At 39.2% G+C, this 17,040-nt stretch overlaps 1 protein-coding gene across 10 annotated transcripts in view; it reads left to right on the top strand.

Moving 5' to 3' along the window:
* The window catches only part of NCKAP5 (NCK associated protein 5), a 960,379-nt gene that overhangs the window by 754,014 nt on the left and 189,325 nt on the right, over positions 1-17,040 (top strand). For all 10 annotated transcript variants that reach the window (XM_049097384.1, XM_049097386.1, XM_049097387.1 and 7 more), the window contains 2 exons: positions 2,504-2,572; positions 13,167-13,205. In XM_049097384.1, the coding sequence (XP_048953341.1) occupies positions 2,504-2,572; positions 13,167-13,205 (108 nt within the window). The remainder of the gene's footprint in view (positions 1-2,503; positions 2,573-13,166; positions 13,206-17,040) is intronic.

Genomic DNA, 17,040 nt, shown 5'->3' with positions numbered 1-17,040 from the left:
GTTTCCCTGTGCCTAAAAAGAAAGCCTTTTCAAAAAGATGAAAACATGTCAAAAGGCCACAGGTTAGAGAGGTTCACTTTCTCAAAGCTGGGACAACTTGAGCATCAAAGTAAATAAATGCAGTAATGACTTAGAACCCTTTCAATAAGAAAATAATCCATGTATTCAGACTAGGAAATAATAAATAGGAAAAGCATATTCTTATGATAGAATGTAAACTCATAAACGTAGGTGGGATAATGGGGTGAGAAATCACCATGTGCGACCATAGGAATCATTGATTCGGGCAAGATTCATCAATGGTTGCTAAAATAAATTGATGAAAATTTGATGAGAAATATTATATTTTCATAGTCTAAAGACATTTCTGAACAATATATTAACTACATAAGGAAAGTAACTTTGGAGTGGGGAGATTTGGCAGGTCCCACCTTAACCAAGTGATCAAAGCTAACATGTCCAGTAATGGTGACATGGACATGACCAGTTCTGGTATGATGCACTGAGAAGGACCCAGCATCATTCATATGCTATTCCTGCCAAGTGTACAGGAGGAAATTTGAAACAAGCCCAAATTAAGGGACATCCCACAAAATAATTGGCCTTTACTCTTCCAAGAAAGAAAAAGGAAGAAAGGAAGAGAGGGAGGGAAGAAGGGAGGGAAGAAGAACAGGAAGAAGGGAGGGAAAAGAAGGAAGGGAAGGAAAGGGAAGGGAAGGGAAGGGAAGGGAAGGGAAGGGAAGGGAAGGGAAGGGAAGGGAAGGGAGGAAGAAAAAAAGAAGAAGAAACTAATAGTATGAAAAACAAAAGACTATTCCAGATTAAAGCGTCCTATATGAATGACAAATAGATGCAATAGATGCCTGACCCTGGATAAGTTTCAAGACTGGAAAAATTGCTGTAATGACATTGCTGGAACAATGGACGCATTGGAATAGATACTGAAGATCAGATTGTGTATTGTATCAATTAATATTTCCTGAACTTGACAACTGTACTGTGGTTGTGTGAAAAAATGTTTTTGTCTTTAGGAAATATATACAGAAGTATTTAGGGGTAAAGAGCATCATGTCTGCGACTCACTTGCAAGTTGCAGGGAAAAACAATGAAAGAAAAAGGGAATGATCTAATAATCTCTCAAATGTGGCAAAATGCTAACAGTTGGTGAATCTGAGGAAAGGGTATGTGGGAGTTCCTTATACTTTTCTTTTAGATCATCTGCAAGTTGAAATTATTTCCAAATAGAAAGGGTTGTTTTTTTGTTTTTTTTTTAAAGAAAAATCTGATGGGAAGAAAATTTAAGATAAAATGTTGATCTTTGTACCACCTAAAAATCACACCATTCTTTTGAATAAAGATTTAGATCTTTTAAATCTAAATGATTTAGAGCTCTGTATCCTCTACTGATTTAGAGCTCTGTATCCTCTGCACTTTGTTTTTTTAAAGATCTTATTTATTCATGAGAGACACAGGGACATAAGAAGAGGGATGAGAACAGGCTCCAGGCAGGGAGCCTGATGTGGGACTAGATCCAGTCACCCCCTGAGCCAAAGGCAGAGAAGCTCAACTGTTGAGCCACCAAGGTGTCCTCCACACTTTCAAATGTCAAGAAGGGTTGTAGTGAAGGGGTAGGTAGAGCTGAGTTTGCCTGGGGGTGGGGGTGTGGGGGGTGGAGGGTGCATGCTCTTTGTTGCAGCTTTGGGAAGGGTTAACTTGCAAGCTCAGGATTCAGACTAGGCCAATAGTAGCGGAAAGGGACATAGGTCACCAGTTGCAGAAGGCAGTTCCCATGTCACCATTTTATGCTCCTTCTGAAAACCTAGTATGCGTATACCTATGTCTTTTTCCCCTTCTTGTTCCACTAGCAGCCAGGTAACCATATTCAACTGAGTCTCCTCTAGTAACCTGTTTAAGATTCAGCTAGCCTCGTGGTTCTGAGGATCAGGAAAGCAGTAGTTTTTAAAAGGGAGGGGGAAGGACTCAAGTATACCTCAATTGTTGAATTTCTCATTATATTCTTATGCTTAATAGCCATCGATTAATAAGGAAAACGACGTGTGTGGTTTGTCTTTGGAATGATGCTTTCGTAGGTTTACCTGAGATTCTTTTCTGTGGCCTAAACAAATATCGGGTTGTGAAACTGTGACAGGTCTTAATGAAGTGGATTAAGGCATTTCGTACATTTACATTTTCGTAGAATGAAATAAACATGGTAATCCTTTTACAGAACACTCTCACATCAGGCCATGATTTGATTTGCTCCCTGTTCAGAATATCAAGTTTCGCATTTCTTTAAATGGTAATGTACTTTTGTGAACAAGCTGATAAGACACAAGTCATCCCTGAGATATTTATAATAGTACTTAGAGCAAACTTGTCAAAGATTCTTCTAAAAGATTGTCTTGGATCCTGAGAAGATATATTTAGTAACTGTACTGAATGAGTTGTCACCTAACACAACATTTCATTGATTTATTTGTATTATTTTTGTATCTCACTGCAGGCAGAGAATTCAGCTTTGGCTTTGGAAAATGAAAATCAAAGGGAACAGTATGAGCGATGTCTTGACGAGGTAAGCTGACTAGAAAGGTTCTTCACAAAAGGCCGGACTATTTAGGAATCCCTTGGTCAGATCTTAATAGATGTCTGTTACGGCCTCTGTAGAGCATTAGCATTCTGTCCTCCAGAGGAAGGTTGTACACATGACTGTGGACATTGAGAAGGAAGGCCAGTCTTTCTCTCCCACCCTCTCCCTCTTCCTTCTCTCCCTATTTTATTATACAGGCATCTGTAAGTCCCTTTTGGTTATCATTTAACATTCTTGGGGCACAGTTTGGGGAATGCTTCACTGTATGATAGATTCCTTCTGTCCAGTAAGTGTGATCCCCAGCCTGTGAATGAGAAAAGCCGATCAAAGCCCACTGCATCTCCAATTGGATGCTGTTTCTGAAAAAGAAAATTCTTGATAGAGTGGGTGGGGGCGATATTCGCAGTTGGCAGCCGGGGTGGGGGGGGGGAATCAGTAGATTGAGAACCAAGCCAAGAAGAGAAAAGAAAGTGAGGAAGAGAATTTGAGCAAATGGGAGAAGACAGAGCCACCCACGTGAATAAACTTGAGAAATATTATTTGATGATAATGAAGAGATGAAGGCAAAGATGGTGGGCGTTTCTAAGTCCCTGGGAGGCAAGGGGAAAATTGAGGTGTGTGCAGGGCCCTCATTATCCTCAGCCCTTCCCTTCACACTCTGTCAGGAATCCTACCATCCGTCTCTGTGGTAACACCCGGGCAGGATTGGTCACTCACCTCACTGACAAGCTCTCATCTGGGATTTTCTTGGTGATTGGAGTTATTACTTTAATGAGATGAGTTTTTTAGTCATCTGCCTGATACCCTAAAACTTGCACATACCTATCTTGTCGTCTTAGGAGTTGTTTGAAATAGCTGATGCAGGTTTTCAGAAAATAAGCACAACAACATTAAATCATGCTCCATTACCTTACCAGTGAAAACTAGCATGTAGGTCTGCAGTCATTTCCTCCTCACTAACAATTAGGAAAGCCTTCTCCAAAAAACTCCTCTTGATCCTTCTTCCCCTCCCCCACACTGCCCTAGAAGGTGATGGATTATGCTATGAAGAACACAGGTTCAGATCCCACTTATGGCATCATCACTGCTACCACATACCTCTCTCCTCCCTCGAAACTGGGAGTGGTCTCTCTCCTCAGAGTTGCAGTTGTGTCCAGTATTTTCTTACACTAGGGATTCTGAAAATGTGACCCCTGAACCAGCAGCGGTAGCCTCACCTGGAAGTTATTAGAAATGCACAATCTGAGCCCCTGCCCCATACATCCCAAAGAAGGGACTCTGGGAATGAGCCTGGCAGTCTGTGTGTTTGCAGGCTCTTCAGGTGATGATGACACACCCTACAGTTTGAGAGCCACTGTCCTCAGAACATTGACTACTTTGCCTTATAGTTACGTATGTCTAATAGAAGAACTTTCAACATGTTTCCAGAAAGTTACTTAATGGTTTAATATTTCTAGCCATATATATCAGTTACTCAAGCAAAATGGTATTTGCAGTGCTCTGCCCTGTCAGGACCTAAAAAGACTTGAAATAATCTTTGCAACGCCCAGAGTTAAAAGAATAGCTGGAGTAAGTTGACATAAGAGGGGAATGATGACTCAGTCTGGTGAGGCCAGTTTAGCACTTCTCCATGCTGTCCCCCAGGCTCCTGGTCCAATCAAAGTTTGGGGCAAAAAAAAATCAAATAGATCCAAGGATATTGAAAGCCACAAATATTGGCAAGTTTTCACTTTAACCTCCTGTACAGAATTTCTGATGAGATTGAATCTGTATTCAGAAGTTAAATTTATGTGAATCTCACCACAAGAACTTCTTATTTGTCAAAATTCTCCCACGGTCATCCCTCCCTATCAGTCAAAAAGCTCACAGCATTTCTTTATGGAAACTCATAGTCTTGTTTTCCATTTGCTACCTATGCCTGCATTCTGAAGGTTTCATCAGAATGTGTTGGGTCAAACATAATTTTTCATCCAGAGAATTATTGCATATGGAGCTTCTACTGAAGACAGAATTTTTAAAGGCAGAGTCCCTCTGTTCTTAATTGCAAAAATTAACTGTTGCCAAAGAGATGATTTGCAACTCAGAACCACCTTTGAGCCATACAAATGTTTTGCATTCATGATACCGGCCCCTGATTACATATGCCAGTTGTTTTGTAACTAATTGCATGAGGATAGACAATCCATTTCTATGCATTGTAAGAGAACACTCTCAAAGGGGTAGTTGAGTGTAGTAATTAATGCCAACTGGAAATTCTTTCCAAGGCTTTTTAGACTAATTAGACAAACTAACAAGGTAAGGCCTCATGTAAGTTATTTCCTTGCTAGTGGGTTTCATAAAACATACACAAGTGGATATAATCTAAAATTGAAATGTTTTTCTATCCCTTTTACACTGATTGTTATTTTCTGGGAAATGAAGAACATGTTGAGAATTTGGGGAAAACACTGGGGAGTAAGAATACCCTCTGTGTGTCCTATAAAACAGGGGTGTGTTTATTCAGGAGGAAACAGCCACATCCACAGACACAGGCTTGCTGGCACACACATGCTCACAAATGTGTGCACACACACACACCCTTCACTACTTCACATCCCCTCCATGTCGCTCCTCTTCTCCTTGCATTACAATACAAAGACAACACCAAGGACCAGTCTTGATTTCTTGAGGGGGATGGAGGTTTCCATGTTTGTGTCTAGTTTCTTCCTTCAGCTGTTTGACACACAGTTTGCTGGCAAGCAGTGAATTGCTGTTTATTCTCATTAATATGTTGGCCAGAGTTCCTTTAGGACCAACTAATTCCCATGGGGAGAAGTATAATGACACACATAAAAAATAAGTAAAATAACATCTCCTCAAACTATTGCCTTACATTTAGGTGGATTCATTTGTATCCTACAATATTTGTTGTGTGTCAGGTCAGAGTCACCCAGGCCTGGGAAGTCATGGTGCTCCTCACCTGGCAGAAGTGAGAGGGATGATTAATCACAGTAGAATGATTAGAATGAAATGAGGGAAATTCACATAGGAAATGAGCTACACTGGGGTCTTTGGGAACATACAACCCAATCACTAAAGGGAGAGGCAGTGGGTATGCCGGCAGTCAGAACTGAAAGGACATCTTCAGCCACAGGAGCTGTAGCAGGTAAAGTCCAAGTAGTGCTCACCCTTACCTGAACATCGGATTTACCTGGGAAAGCTTAAGAATACTGTTGGCTGGGCTGCACCTCAGAGATTCTGGTCCAGTTCTGGTCTAATGTGGAGCCTGGGTGTTAGAAATTTTAAAGATTTCAGGGAGTTATAATATTCAGCCAAGATCAAGAACCATTGCACTTAAGTCCTCTGAATGCTGTGCTTTAAAGAACATTTTCAGAAAGTGTCCATAAGAGGATAAAAATCTCATCAAACTTGGATGAGATGATAGAAGAGCAATAGACTGGTATGTAAATTTGGGGTTATTTCTAATTCCTCAACAGTGTCTGAGCAAACAGAAAGTAAATGCTGTCCCAGCATTTTTCAAAGTGTGTTTTTGGGCCCTTTCTGCATCAGAAAGATGTGCAGTGGTTGCTAAAAGTACAGATTCTTGAACCACAAAAGACTACAAATAGTCAAAGCAATCTTGAAAAAGAAAACCAAAGCTGGAGTCAGCACAATTCTGGACTTCAAGCTATATTACAAAACTGTAGTCATCAAGACAGTATGGTACTGGTACAAAAACAGACATATAGATCAATGGAACAGAATAGAAAACCCAGAAATAGACCCACAACTATATGGTCAACTAGTCTTTGACAAAGTAGAAAAGAATATCTAATGGGAAAATAACAGTCTCTTCAACAAATGGTGTTGGGAAAACTGGACAGCAACATGTAAAAAGAATGAAACTGGACCACTTTATTAATCATATACATAAATAAATGTAGAATGGATGAAAAACCTAAATGTGAGACAGGAAGCCATCAGAATCCCAGAGAACACAGGCAGTAACCTCTCTGACATTGGCTGTAGCAACTTCTTAGTAGATACATCTCCCAAGGCAAGGGAAACAAAAATAAAAATAAACTATTGTGACGTCATCAAGATAAAAAGCTTCTGCACAGTAAAGGAACCAATCAACAAAACTAAAAGACAATCTTCAAAATGGAAGAAGATATTTGCAAATGACATATCTGATAAAGGGTTAGTAGGCATCATATATAAAGAACTTACACAACTCAACACCAAAAAAAAAAAAACCATATAATCCAGTTAAAAATGGGCAGATGACATGAATAGATATTTTTTCAAAGAAGACATCTAGATGGCCAACAGACACATGAAAAGATGCTCAACATCACTCATCATCAGGGAAATACAAATCAAAACTACAATGAGGCATCACCTCACATCTGTCAAAATGGCTAAAATTAACAATACAGGAAACAACAGATGTTGACAAGGATGTAGAGAAAGGGGAACCCTCTTACACTATCAGTGGGAATGCAGACTGGTGCAGCCACTCTGGAAAACCCTTTGGAGGTTCCACAAAAAGTTAAAAATAGAACTACCCTGTGACCCAGCAATTGTACTACTAGGTATTTATCCAAAGGATGGAAAAATACTGATACAAAGGGGCACATGTGGGACACCTGGATGGCTCAGTAGTTGAGCATCTGCCTTCAGCTCAGGGCATGATTCTGGAGTTCCAGGATCGAGTCCCATATCTGGCTCTCTGCAGAGAGCCTGCTTCTCCCTCTGTCTGTGTCTCTGCCTCTCTCTCTGTCTCTTATGAATCAATCAATCAATCTTAAAAAAAAAAAAAAAAACAAAGGGGCACATTTGTTTAGAGCAGCATTATCAATAATAACCAAATTATGGGAAGAGCCCAAATGCCCATCAACTGATGAATGGATACAGAAGATGTGGTATGATATACAATGAATATTACTCAGCAACAAAAAGAGTGAAATCTTGTGGTTTGCAATGAGTTGGATAGAGTTGGAGTGTATTATGCTAAGGAAAATAAGTCAGAGAAAGACAGATACTATGTGATTTCAAGCATATGTGCAATTTAAGAAACAAAACACATGAACATAGGGGAAAAAAGGGAGGCAAACCAGAAAACAAACAATATAGAGAACACACCGAGGGTTACTGGAGGGGAGGTGGTTGGTGGTGGGGATTATTAAATGGGTGATAAGTATTAAGGAGGGCACTTGTGATGAGCACCAGGTGTTGTATGTAAGTGATGAATCACTAAATTCTACACTTGAAACTAGTATTACACTGCATGATAACTAGAATTTAAAGAAAAACTTTGGAGGGATGCCTGGGTGGTTCAATGGTTGAGCATCTGCTTTCTGCTCAGGTCACGATCCCGGGGTCCTGGGATCGAGTCCCGCATCAGGCTCCCTACGGGGAGCCTGCTTCTCCCTCTGCCTATGTCTCTGTCTCTCTGTGTTCCACATAAATAAATAAAATATTTATAAATAAATAAATACTTGGAAAAGAAAAAATAAAATAAATTTGACGCAGAAAAAAATTAAAATGCCAAGTACCAGACCTTATTCAGCTATTCGCAAGCAGAGTGAAGGGTAAGGAAATTGGCAATTTATCAGACTTGCCTGGCAAAGTTTTTGCATGCAGCATTTGGAGAACCTACCCTCCCCTTCAAACCATCAGAGTAGAGCCAGAGTTCCTTATAGTCCATGAGAATGCCAGATTTGAGTTCTTCTCTTACTTCTTTGTGCTCTTTATTTCAGAGCATGAAGGCAGGAAATGGAGGTAGTTCAAAAAAAGAAAAGAAAAAAAAAAAAGCACCAAAATATTTTTTAAACCAAAGCCAAATAAAAGCAAAGGTAAATGGTTAAGAACAGTTCTGACCTTCCTCTCTGGTTCATATGCTATAGACCAGGGTTGGATTGTGGAATCACCAAACATACTCAGTGCATGTCCCTCTCCTGGGCCCTAAGTAATCTTGAAAAACAACCTCTTGATCGATGGAGATGGGAGATAATGATCCTGCTTGTGGCTCTCACATGCTTCAAATGCCCATTTTAGGAATGGACCATGAAATCAACAGAGGATGGACTTCCTGTGTCTGCTCTGAACGCTAGCCACCATGAGGCAGCACCTTGGCTCTATTCACCATATTTCTCTAAGATTCAGCACAATCTGTGGCCCACTGTGCACTTAATGTGTATTTGTCATATGACTAAATGAATAAATGGAGATTATCATCCCCAAATTAATTTCCCAATTAATTTTCCCTGTGATCCCACATACATATTTAGATGAATTTCTCCCACTCCCAGTATTTTACAGAGCAAAAAATAATATAGGTTCTTAGTGATTTTTATTTAAACATACATATTACACACACACACATTTCATTCTTATACAAATAAAATCTCTTATTCTAAAACCATCTTTTCTTACTTACCTAAAAATGCATTTTATTGTTTGAAGTTCAAGTGCTCAGATTCAGACTTAACTTTTACGGAGGACTGCTTTGTATCAGGTACTGCCCAATGTTATATCTGTCATCTCCTGCGTTTTTCACAAGTTGAGAGGTGGCCAGGTCCACTACTTCACAGATGAGTGAGTCATGCTAGTCCCTCATCCTCGTACACATCAGTGTATAATCAACACATTATACACTACTGATTTGAACCCAAGTCCTTTTGATTCTGCCCCCATGCTCCTCCCACTTGTCCCCAGCTGCCTCAGTATGATAAAACAAACTCAGAAGCATCTAAAACTTCTCCAAGGCACATTTTCCAAAACTTGTCCTCCTTCAATTAGGTTTTTAAATGAGCTTGCTGATGTGGCAGTTGCTTTGCATGATAAAAGGATATCCTTTGCAAGGACAAAAAGCAAAAGCATGAGGCAGGAGGAGCCCTGTCAAAGCTTGGTGACTTTTGAGTTCCTCACTCTGCCAGCCTCCATCCCGCCCTCACTGTCCTCTGGATTTGGTGAAAATTGGCTCCCTCTTGGAATAAGTCCCGAGTGTGGCTTCTCACTCAGCCTCAGGGACTATTTTGAAAAGAAGAACAGACAACGCCCTCCTCCTCCTGCGCACCTGCTTCCTGGAGAGTTCAGTGGGGCTGGAGGCATGGACACGACCCCTACAAGACTGATGGAGAAGAACAAAGACTTGTGTGGGTAGAAGAAGGGCCAGGTAGCAGAGGAACTGGCTTGTTGGAGAGAATGCTTACTGAGAGGGGGAGAGGTACCAGGGCCCTCTCCTTGGCACCTCCTGCTCCTCTGCAGCCCTGCCCCACCAGAGGTAAAGCGGGGAGGTCTCCACAGAGAGCCTGAGGCAGGTTGTAAAACAAGCCAGAGGCTTAAGGACTGTCAGCTTTGCTCTGCTTGTCTCAAGTCCCCCTGGCCCAGCCCAGCTGCTATTTTTCCTTTCTTTGGAGAGGAAAGCTGTCAGGTGACACTACAAGTTATTTGTTCTCATTAGCTGGGCCTGCGGGTGTGTGATTATTTGCAACCCAAGTGCTCAGAGCATAATTCTATGATGAGGGCAGGGGCCCATTCCAGGGGTCATCTTGTGAACCTATTAGAGGTTGCAGGCACAATCTCCAAACAGCTGTTCTATTGATGCTTCAGGGAAACTTAGCCAGTAAAAGTAGTAATGAAACCCAGGAAACTGTCTTTATAGACAGAACCCAGGAAAGCATTTGTACAAACTGGACTGCTCTTCTGCAGAGGATCTGTGAGTCCTTCTGGGTAATATAACCCCACGTCAGTAGGTGAAGAAATAATGCATTCGTGTATCTTTGTTCAATTATTAGGTAGAACAATTGTCCAAAATACATGCCAGAAGGAACTGTGTCAGAGATGGAGCCTATAAGCCCATAAGGCAACATACTCGGATTGCAAAGATAGAACGTATTTCCTCCTGCGGGCCGTTACAGTTAGGATATTCATTTATGTCTCCTGTTAAATCATGTAGAGAGCTATTTTGTGTGACCACTGTTCCACAGCCCGGTTTAAGTGAGGGACCAGTTTGGAGGAAGAAAAGAAAATATTGATATTAGGCAGTTTTATGAGAATGTAAATCAAATCCAAAGTTTGAGATCTAAAAGAATTAAATTATTTATGGTGTGAATTAATTTTGGTACGTTGTTCCTGATTCAAGCTGCATGAATAGTTGAACTCTTCTGTTGTATGTTTTTTGTTTTTAATTTGCCAAGAATAAAATAGATGACCTATCCTTTGACTTTAAATCTTCAGTAACTTATGAATTGGAATGAACGTTTAAAAACTGAAAGATTTTTAAGATGACACTATTGGTCAATTTGTATGATTGAATAACATTTATCACTGTTATGGCCATATATAAATCAAGTGATAAAGGAAAAAGAAAAGGCACCAGTTAAGGGAAATATGGTTTACTTTGGTCTACAAGTGTCCTTAGGTAGTTTTCTTTAACTTGGACTGGACTTAAAAAAATAAGTAATGCTTTTTCTTCAAAACTATAGTTACTTTCAATGAAAGGTCCCTCTCATTTACTTAATGTCAACAATGTAGATTTGGAAAGGATTCTGATAGAAAAAAGAAAAAAAAAGCCTTTTGTGCCTACAGTTCAACTAATCAGTTATAGGTAATTTGATTTTAATCATGTATCGCTTGTGCTATGAATGCCTCCTATCCACAGTTGATGGCAGCCTGTGTTTTAATTTTCTGTGAGACTTACTGGTAGCCAACTGTCATTAAGGATGTGCTACTTTGTCAATATTGAGTCAAAAAACAATTAAGCTCCATGAAAACATTCTTACCCTAATCTGTTCCACTATACTAAACAGGGAAACAAGCACACATAGTTTAGTATCACCAAGAGTAAATTGGTTATCAAGAGAAAAAGATGAAAGCATGTCCCTCAGCCTTTGGTTGAATATGAGAATTACCAAGATGATTACATGCTTATCACACTGTGTTATAATTGTGTTCTTGCCTACTTCCTACAAGTTATATTCTCTCTGAAACCAAGGAGCATATCCCAGTCATCTAGCTTTATAAATACAGATTTATATTTAAAAAAAAATGAAGGAAGAAACGAATGAACTGAAGTACCTGATATCTAGGACTTTAAAATATTATGACTTGGTCTTTAATGCTCTAAGTTTCAATGATCACTTAAATGTACACAGTTCATGTACTGGCTGAAAAATACTACATAATTCATCTGCCCACCTTAATTGTATCAAGAGTAGCCATATGGGTGCATAGCTTCATGGTTATAGTGAAATTAAGTAAGTGGCTTCCTGCGCAGTGTTTTTGGTATCTGCAGCTGAAAAAGAAATCTTAGCACAAATATATAGAGAAGTGATGAAATGGTTATCTGGAGAAAATGTCAGATCTTTGCAAATACCAGGGACAAGTTACTGGTTTTATATGTGGCTCTTAGCTGGAATGGTGCCACACACCCACTGCTAAACTATTCACTGAAAGGGAATGGAGTTGCCAAGTTTGGTTTAGATTAATCAAGATTCACCTCATTAGTCTGAGAGGGGCCTAGCTTCTCCTACTGCCTGAAGCTGTCTGATACCTGAAGAAAATTAGAATTATGTTCATCTATTAGTAGGAATTCTATTTGGTTGTGTATTGAAAGAAACTCAAAATAACAGATTTTTTTCCCCTCTCTCACATAGAAGTTCAGAGATAGACAGTGCAACTCCCTACATCATCAGAACCGAGCTCATCCCATTTTTCTGCCCAAAAATACTTAATGTGTTAATTTCATTGTTAAGGGGGCTGCTGAGGTTCCAGCCATCACTTTCATATCCCAGACAGGAAAAGGAGGAGAAAGAGCGAGGTTCTTCTTTAGAGACTCCCTATGAGACCAAGAAAAAAAGTCTATTTATAACTCATTGGCCAGGAATTTGTCACAAAGTGACACTTATCTACAAGGAAGTCTGGGAACTGTATTTGAATGTACCCAACAACAACAACAACAACAAAAATCAGAGTTTATTACTTAGGAGAAAGGAGAAATAGATGTTAGAGTAAACACTACCAGATTCTGCTGCGGGTAGCAGTGACAAGAGGATGGAGTAAATGCAACCATGGAGGATGTAAACAGAGCACACAGAAAACAATGGGCTGCTCTGGTTCTCCACCATTCGAACCTATCTCTATCCCAAGTCATTTTAAGTAGTGAAATAGTCACACAGCTGAAGAAGGGGAAGGAGAGGCAAAGGACACTGTAAATCAGCAAAGTGTAGAAACTGTGTGTACAGATAATTAGGATCGTGTTTTACACTGTATCATTTTTTAGCCATCTTGGAGTACTTTACATATGAAAGGATATTATTTTTCCAAATATGGAAATGTAGAAGTCAAGATATGAATGATCTTTCCAACCTAACCATCTTAATTAGCAACAAGGTCACCTCTGGAAAAAAGCAAAATATTACCTAGAAGGATAGGCTTATTATGAAAAGAATCAGGTCCTCTAAACAGAAAGAAAAGAGGCAAATGAGGAGCTAATTAAGTAGAATAAGCTGAGGGAAACGTATTGGTAAATTACAGTCCATGCGTATAAAGTCTTGTTATTCTAAACGACACCTCTTTTCTTTATTTTTTAAAGGTAGCCAACCAAGTTGTTCAAGCTCTGCTCACTCAAAAGGTAGGTCACTTTCTGGCTTATTATCTTCAAGGTACTTATGTGAATAGGTTGGAACTCATATTGTCAAACCAGGAAATTGTGATTGATAGATGCAATACTTTTCTGTTTATTCACTTAAGTTAAAATTGTGTGTGTTTTAGACGGGCATACAAAGTAACTTCAGTGACCAACAGAATCCTAAAATTCAGGATGGTTTGAATACTTGAATACTTTTCATCTTGGTAAAGTAGCAGAAGGTGGAAGATTTCCACGGACCCATTTATTTAGTAAATGCAGATATTATTTAAGTTGGTGGATTCCTTCAATTCCTGTAAAATGAATAGCCTTTGATGGACAACATTTAACAGAAGCCTAAAATTCTTGGAGGTTAAGAAGTTATTTAATTTCTCTGGGTCTTGGTCCCTCTTCTCTAAAGTTCCCACCTCCCAGAACTGTAGTGGTCATCCTAAGATGGGAAGTATGCGGAATAATTCCTATAGAAATTGGTTTGTGGCAAATAAAAAGCAAATGGCAATATCATATACTTGAAAGTTGCTGACAGTCGAGTTCACCACCAAACAAACAAAGAAACAACTATGTGAGGTGTGGATGTGTTAATTATCTAGATCTTGGTAATCATTCCACCACGTAAGATATATCAAATCATGACATTTTACCCTTTAAATATATACAGTTATTTAATTATTCTTCAGTGAAGTTGAGGAATAAAAACAAATAATTTTTGAGCATGAGCTTTGTATGCCTTCTCCTTTGCCATGTCTCTATTCTCTCTTCAGACAATAGAAGATTATGTTTTGGGGCCAGAGTGGGCCGATGCAAGTTATTGTCCAAATTTGGCTATTTTGGCACGTTTTATTGAAATTTTCTTATCTCTTTCTATAATGTTTCTCAGAGGCTGAATTCTAGTTCTTTCAGATTTTGTTTGTTCTGAATTACCTCTCTGTGAGATGGAGACCTTTTCTATAAGAGAAAGTCTTAGATTGTGTGGCATATTCTGGAGTACATGGCTAATGATAGCAAAATAATTTTGACATTTTGATTTTTTATTTAAAAATTATTTTATTAGGGATTGACCACTTCTCATTGGAGATAAATATTATTGTTAATTTATACTATAGAGGCATTGTGATATTATTTTTGCTAGACTTTCTCCTCAACTGCTTTTGTTAAATCATGCTTTCTGTTTCAAATGATTTTAACTGGTGCAGGTTTTACATTAATATTGCATAAATAGAGAGATCTGACTATACCTATTCATTTGAATTAGATTCCATTGTGAGTAACAGAGATCCAAACTACTAGTGACTTAAATAGGCTAAAATACTATTTCTTCCTCATAACAAAATCTATAGGTAGGCAGTATAGGGTTGCTATGGTTACTCTGCTCCATAAAGTCCATGTGGTTTTGAGTGTCTCTGGTTTCTATCTTGTTATTCTATGGGATGTGGCCTCCATTCCCAAGGTCACCTCATGGTTAAAATGACTGCTCTAGCGCCAGTCATCACATCTACATTCCAGCCATCAGGAATGAGGAAAAGCTGAAGAAAACAAGAAGATAAAGGGCACACACAAGGTGCCTTTTAAGAGAGACTTCCAAGAGCTTTCTTACCTCCCCATTTACATCTCCTTGAGCAGACCTTAACCGCACAGCCACACCTAGAGAAGCTGACAGTGAAGTCTTTATTCTGGGTAGGTGCCCAGCTGAAAATGGATTTTCATAGTATTGTAGGAGAAGGGGAGAAACATACTGAAGGGCATCTCATAATTTCTGTCACAGCGTATTTGAAATTTTTTTTTTCTTTTTCAAAGGCTTTAATTTCTCATTTGCTTTCCTCCTGTTAGAAACTGTGCTCATTTAATTATAAACTTAAGGAATGAAGGAAGCACTGTTGTAGCTCGGTGTGTAACTGTCGAAAACTTCTCATGCCTGTCTTTTTTTAATGGTGCCTCAGGAAAGAGACAAGGAAGCTGTATGGTACAATATAAAGGAAAATGAGACCCTTCAGGTCAGCCACAAAAAATAGCTACACAAATCCAAGTAATAACTAGTAAACAGATAAATCTACCTTGGTACAGTTAAGCAGTAAGACACAGAAAGACATGCTACTGTGTGAGATAGCATACCTCAGGGACACTCTGAGGCAGGAGGAGATGCCAGGATTTTCAAAGATTCCAAAAGAATCATGTTCTGCAGAAACGTGTACCTCCCAGTTTTTATAGAGACTGTAAAATTGACACAAAGAGACTCAAATTTCTTTTTAATTAAGAGCACAATACAGGAAATAAAATGTACTCCAAATGCAGATGAGAAAACTAATTCTAAAGAGGGATGTAGCTGGCACAGAGTGAAAGCAGAAATCTTGAGTGATTTATCTAAGTCACCAAAAAGATTTTTTTTGAGGTGAAATTACAGTCATAACCATGCAGTTTTAGAATATATCGTTTGTTATGACACAAAGCAAACCTGCCATGAGCAACCAAAAAAGCATTTTCCTGGCATATCATCAACTGGCCCAGATAAGCATCTTGAAATAACACAGTGTACTTCTTTTTCTCAATACTGATAAAAAAAATTTATTTCCCTGAACTTATCAGTTTCTGTTAAATGTACATATACTGTCCTAGTCAAGTAATTCAATCTGTCTCAGAAACCTGTGGATTCCCTTAAGACAGCAGATTGTCCCTCCTTTAGATCAATAAAGCTAAAGTGACAACATTAAACCCAGCTCACTTCCATTTATGATTCCAAATCATAGGTGCGAGGCTACAAGTGCAAGCAAAATCAATAATTCAGGGCAAGCTCATATATTTGTCTGAAATATATTTTATCTTCATTAGGTCAATTACACTCACTGAAAACGTAACTGTCCTGAGTTCTTTACTGTTATTTTTTGTTTTTTGTGTTTTGCCACTATCATCAAACTTGGAAGAAAATCTTTTTTTTCTTGAGTCATTTTTCAACATATCAACTTGAGCTTTGTCTGCATGATCTTTAAGATAACTAAATATTTATATGGTGTTTTTTCTTTACCAACATGGAATAAGGCTCCATATGAGAGAATCCAGCAATGCAGCCACCAGATAGAAGCAGGGCACAGTTTTGGAGCTTGTATCTGAAAGAACTCCAAACTTCTACATATTTCCCTAATGGAGGGGCAGTTGGGCCACCTGTGTCCATTCAGCTGGCAATGGTGTATATAGGATCCAGTTCCCTGAAGAGGGTCTGTTTATACTTGCTATGCACTTAAAAGGAGTCAGACCTCATGTCCAGCACTTTAAATCCTCTAAGCCATTTTGTTCTCACTGCAACCCTATAAGATAGAACTAAGAGGGATCCCTGGGTGGCGCAGTGGTTTAGCGCCTGCCTTTGGCCCAGGGCGCGATCCTGGAGACCTGGGATCGAATCCCACATCGGGCTCCCGGTGCATGGAGTCTGCTTCTCCCTCTGCCTGTGTCTCTGCCTCTCTCTCTCTCTCTGTGACAATCATACATAAATAAATAAATAAAAATTAAAAAAAAAAAGATAGAACTAAGAACATAGTGTTCCCATAGTTCTGAATGCAAGAAGGGGCAAAGCCCATATCTTCAAACTAGGGTTGTGACACTCCAAATCTTCCCTTTGCAACGTTCAACATCAACAGTCCCATTGGATCACTTACTGTTTTTCCCCTACTGTAGTTCAGCAGGCAGAGATGGGACTGCAGAAATCAACAGATGGATTGGAATCCAATCATTAGATATGACTGCAGGAAATAGAACAAAAGGGCAAGGGAGCCAATGGATTTCTTAAAACTTCTGGAAACATTGCCAGTCCTGGTCAGCAAAAGAGATATTC

The sequence above is a fragment of the Canis lupus genome, chromosome 19, assembly GCF_003254725.2.
Source record: "Canis lupus dingo isolate Sandy chromosome 19, ASM325472v2, whole genome shotgun sequence".
Lineage (NCBI taxonomy): Eukaryota > Metazoa > Chordata > Mammalia > Carnivora > Canidae > Canis > Canis lupus.
Note: the sequence above shows the minus strand (reverse complement) of the source record. Positions and strands in the feature narration are given on the sequence as shown.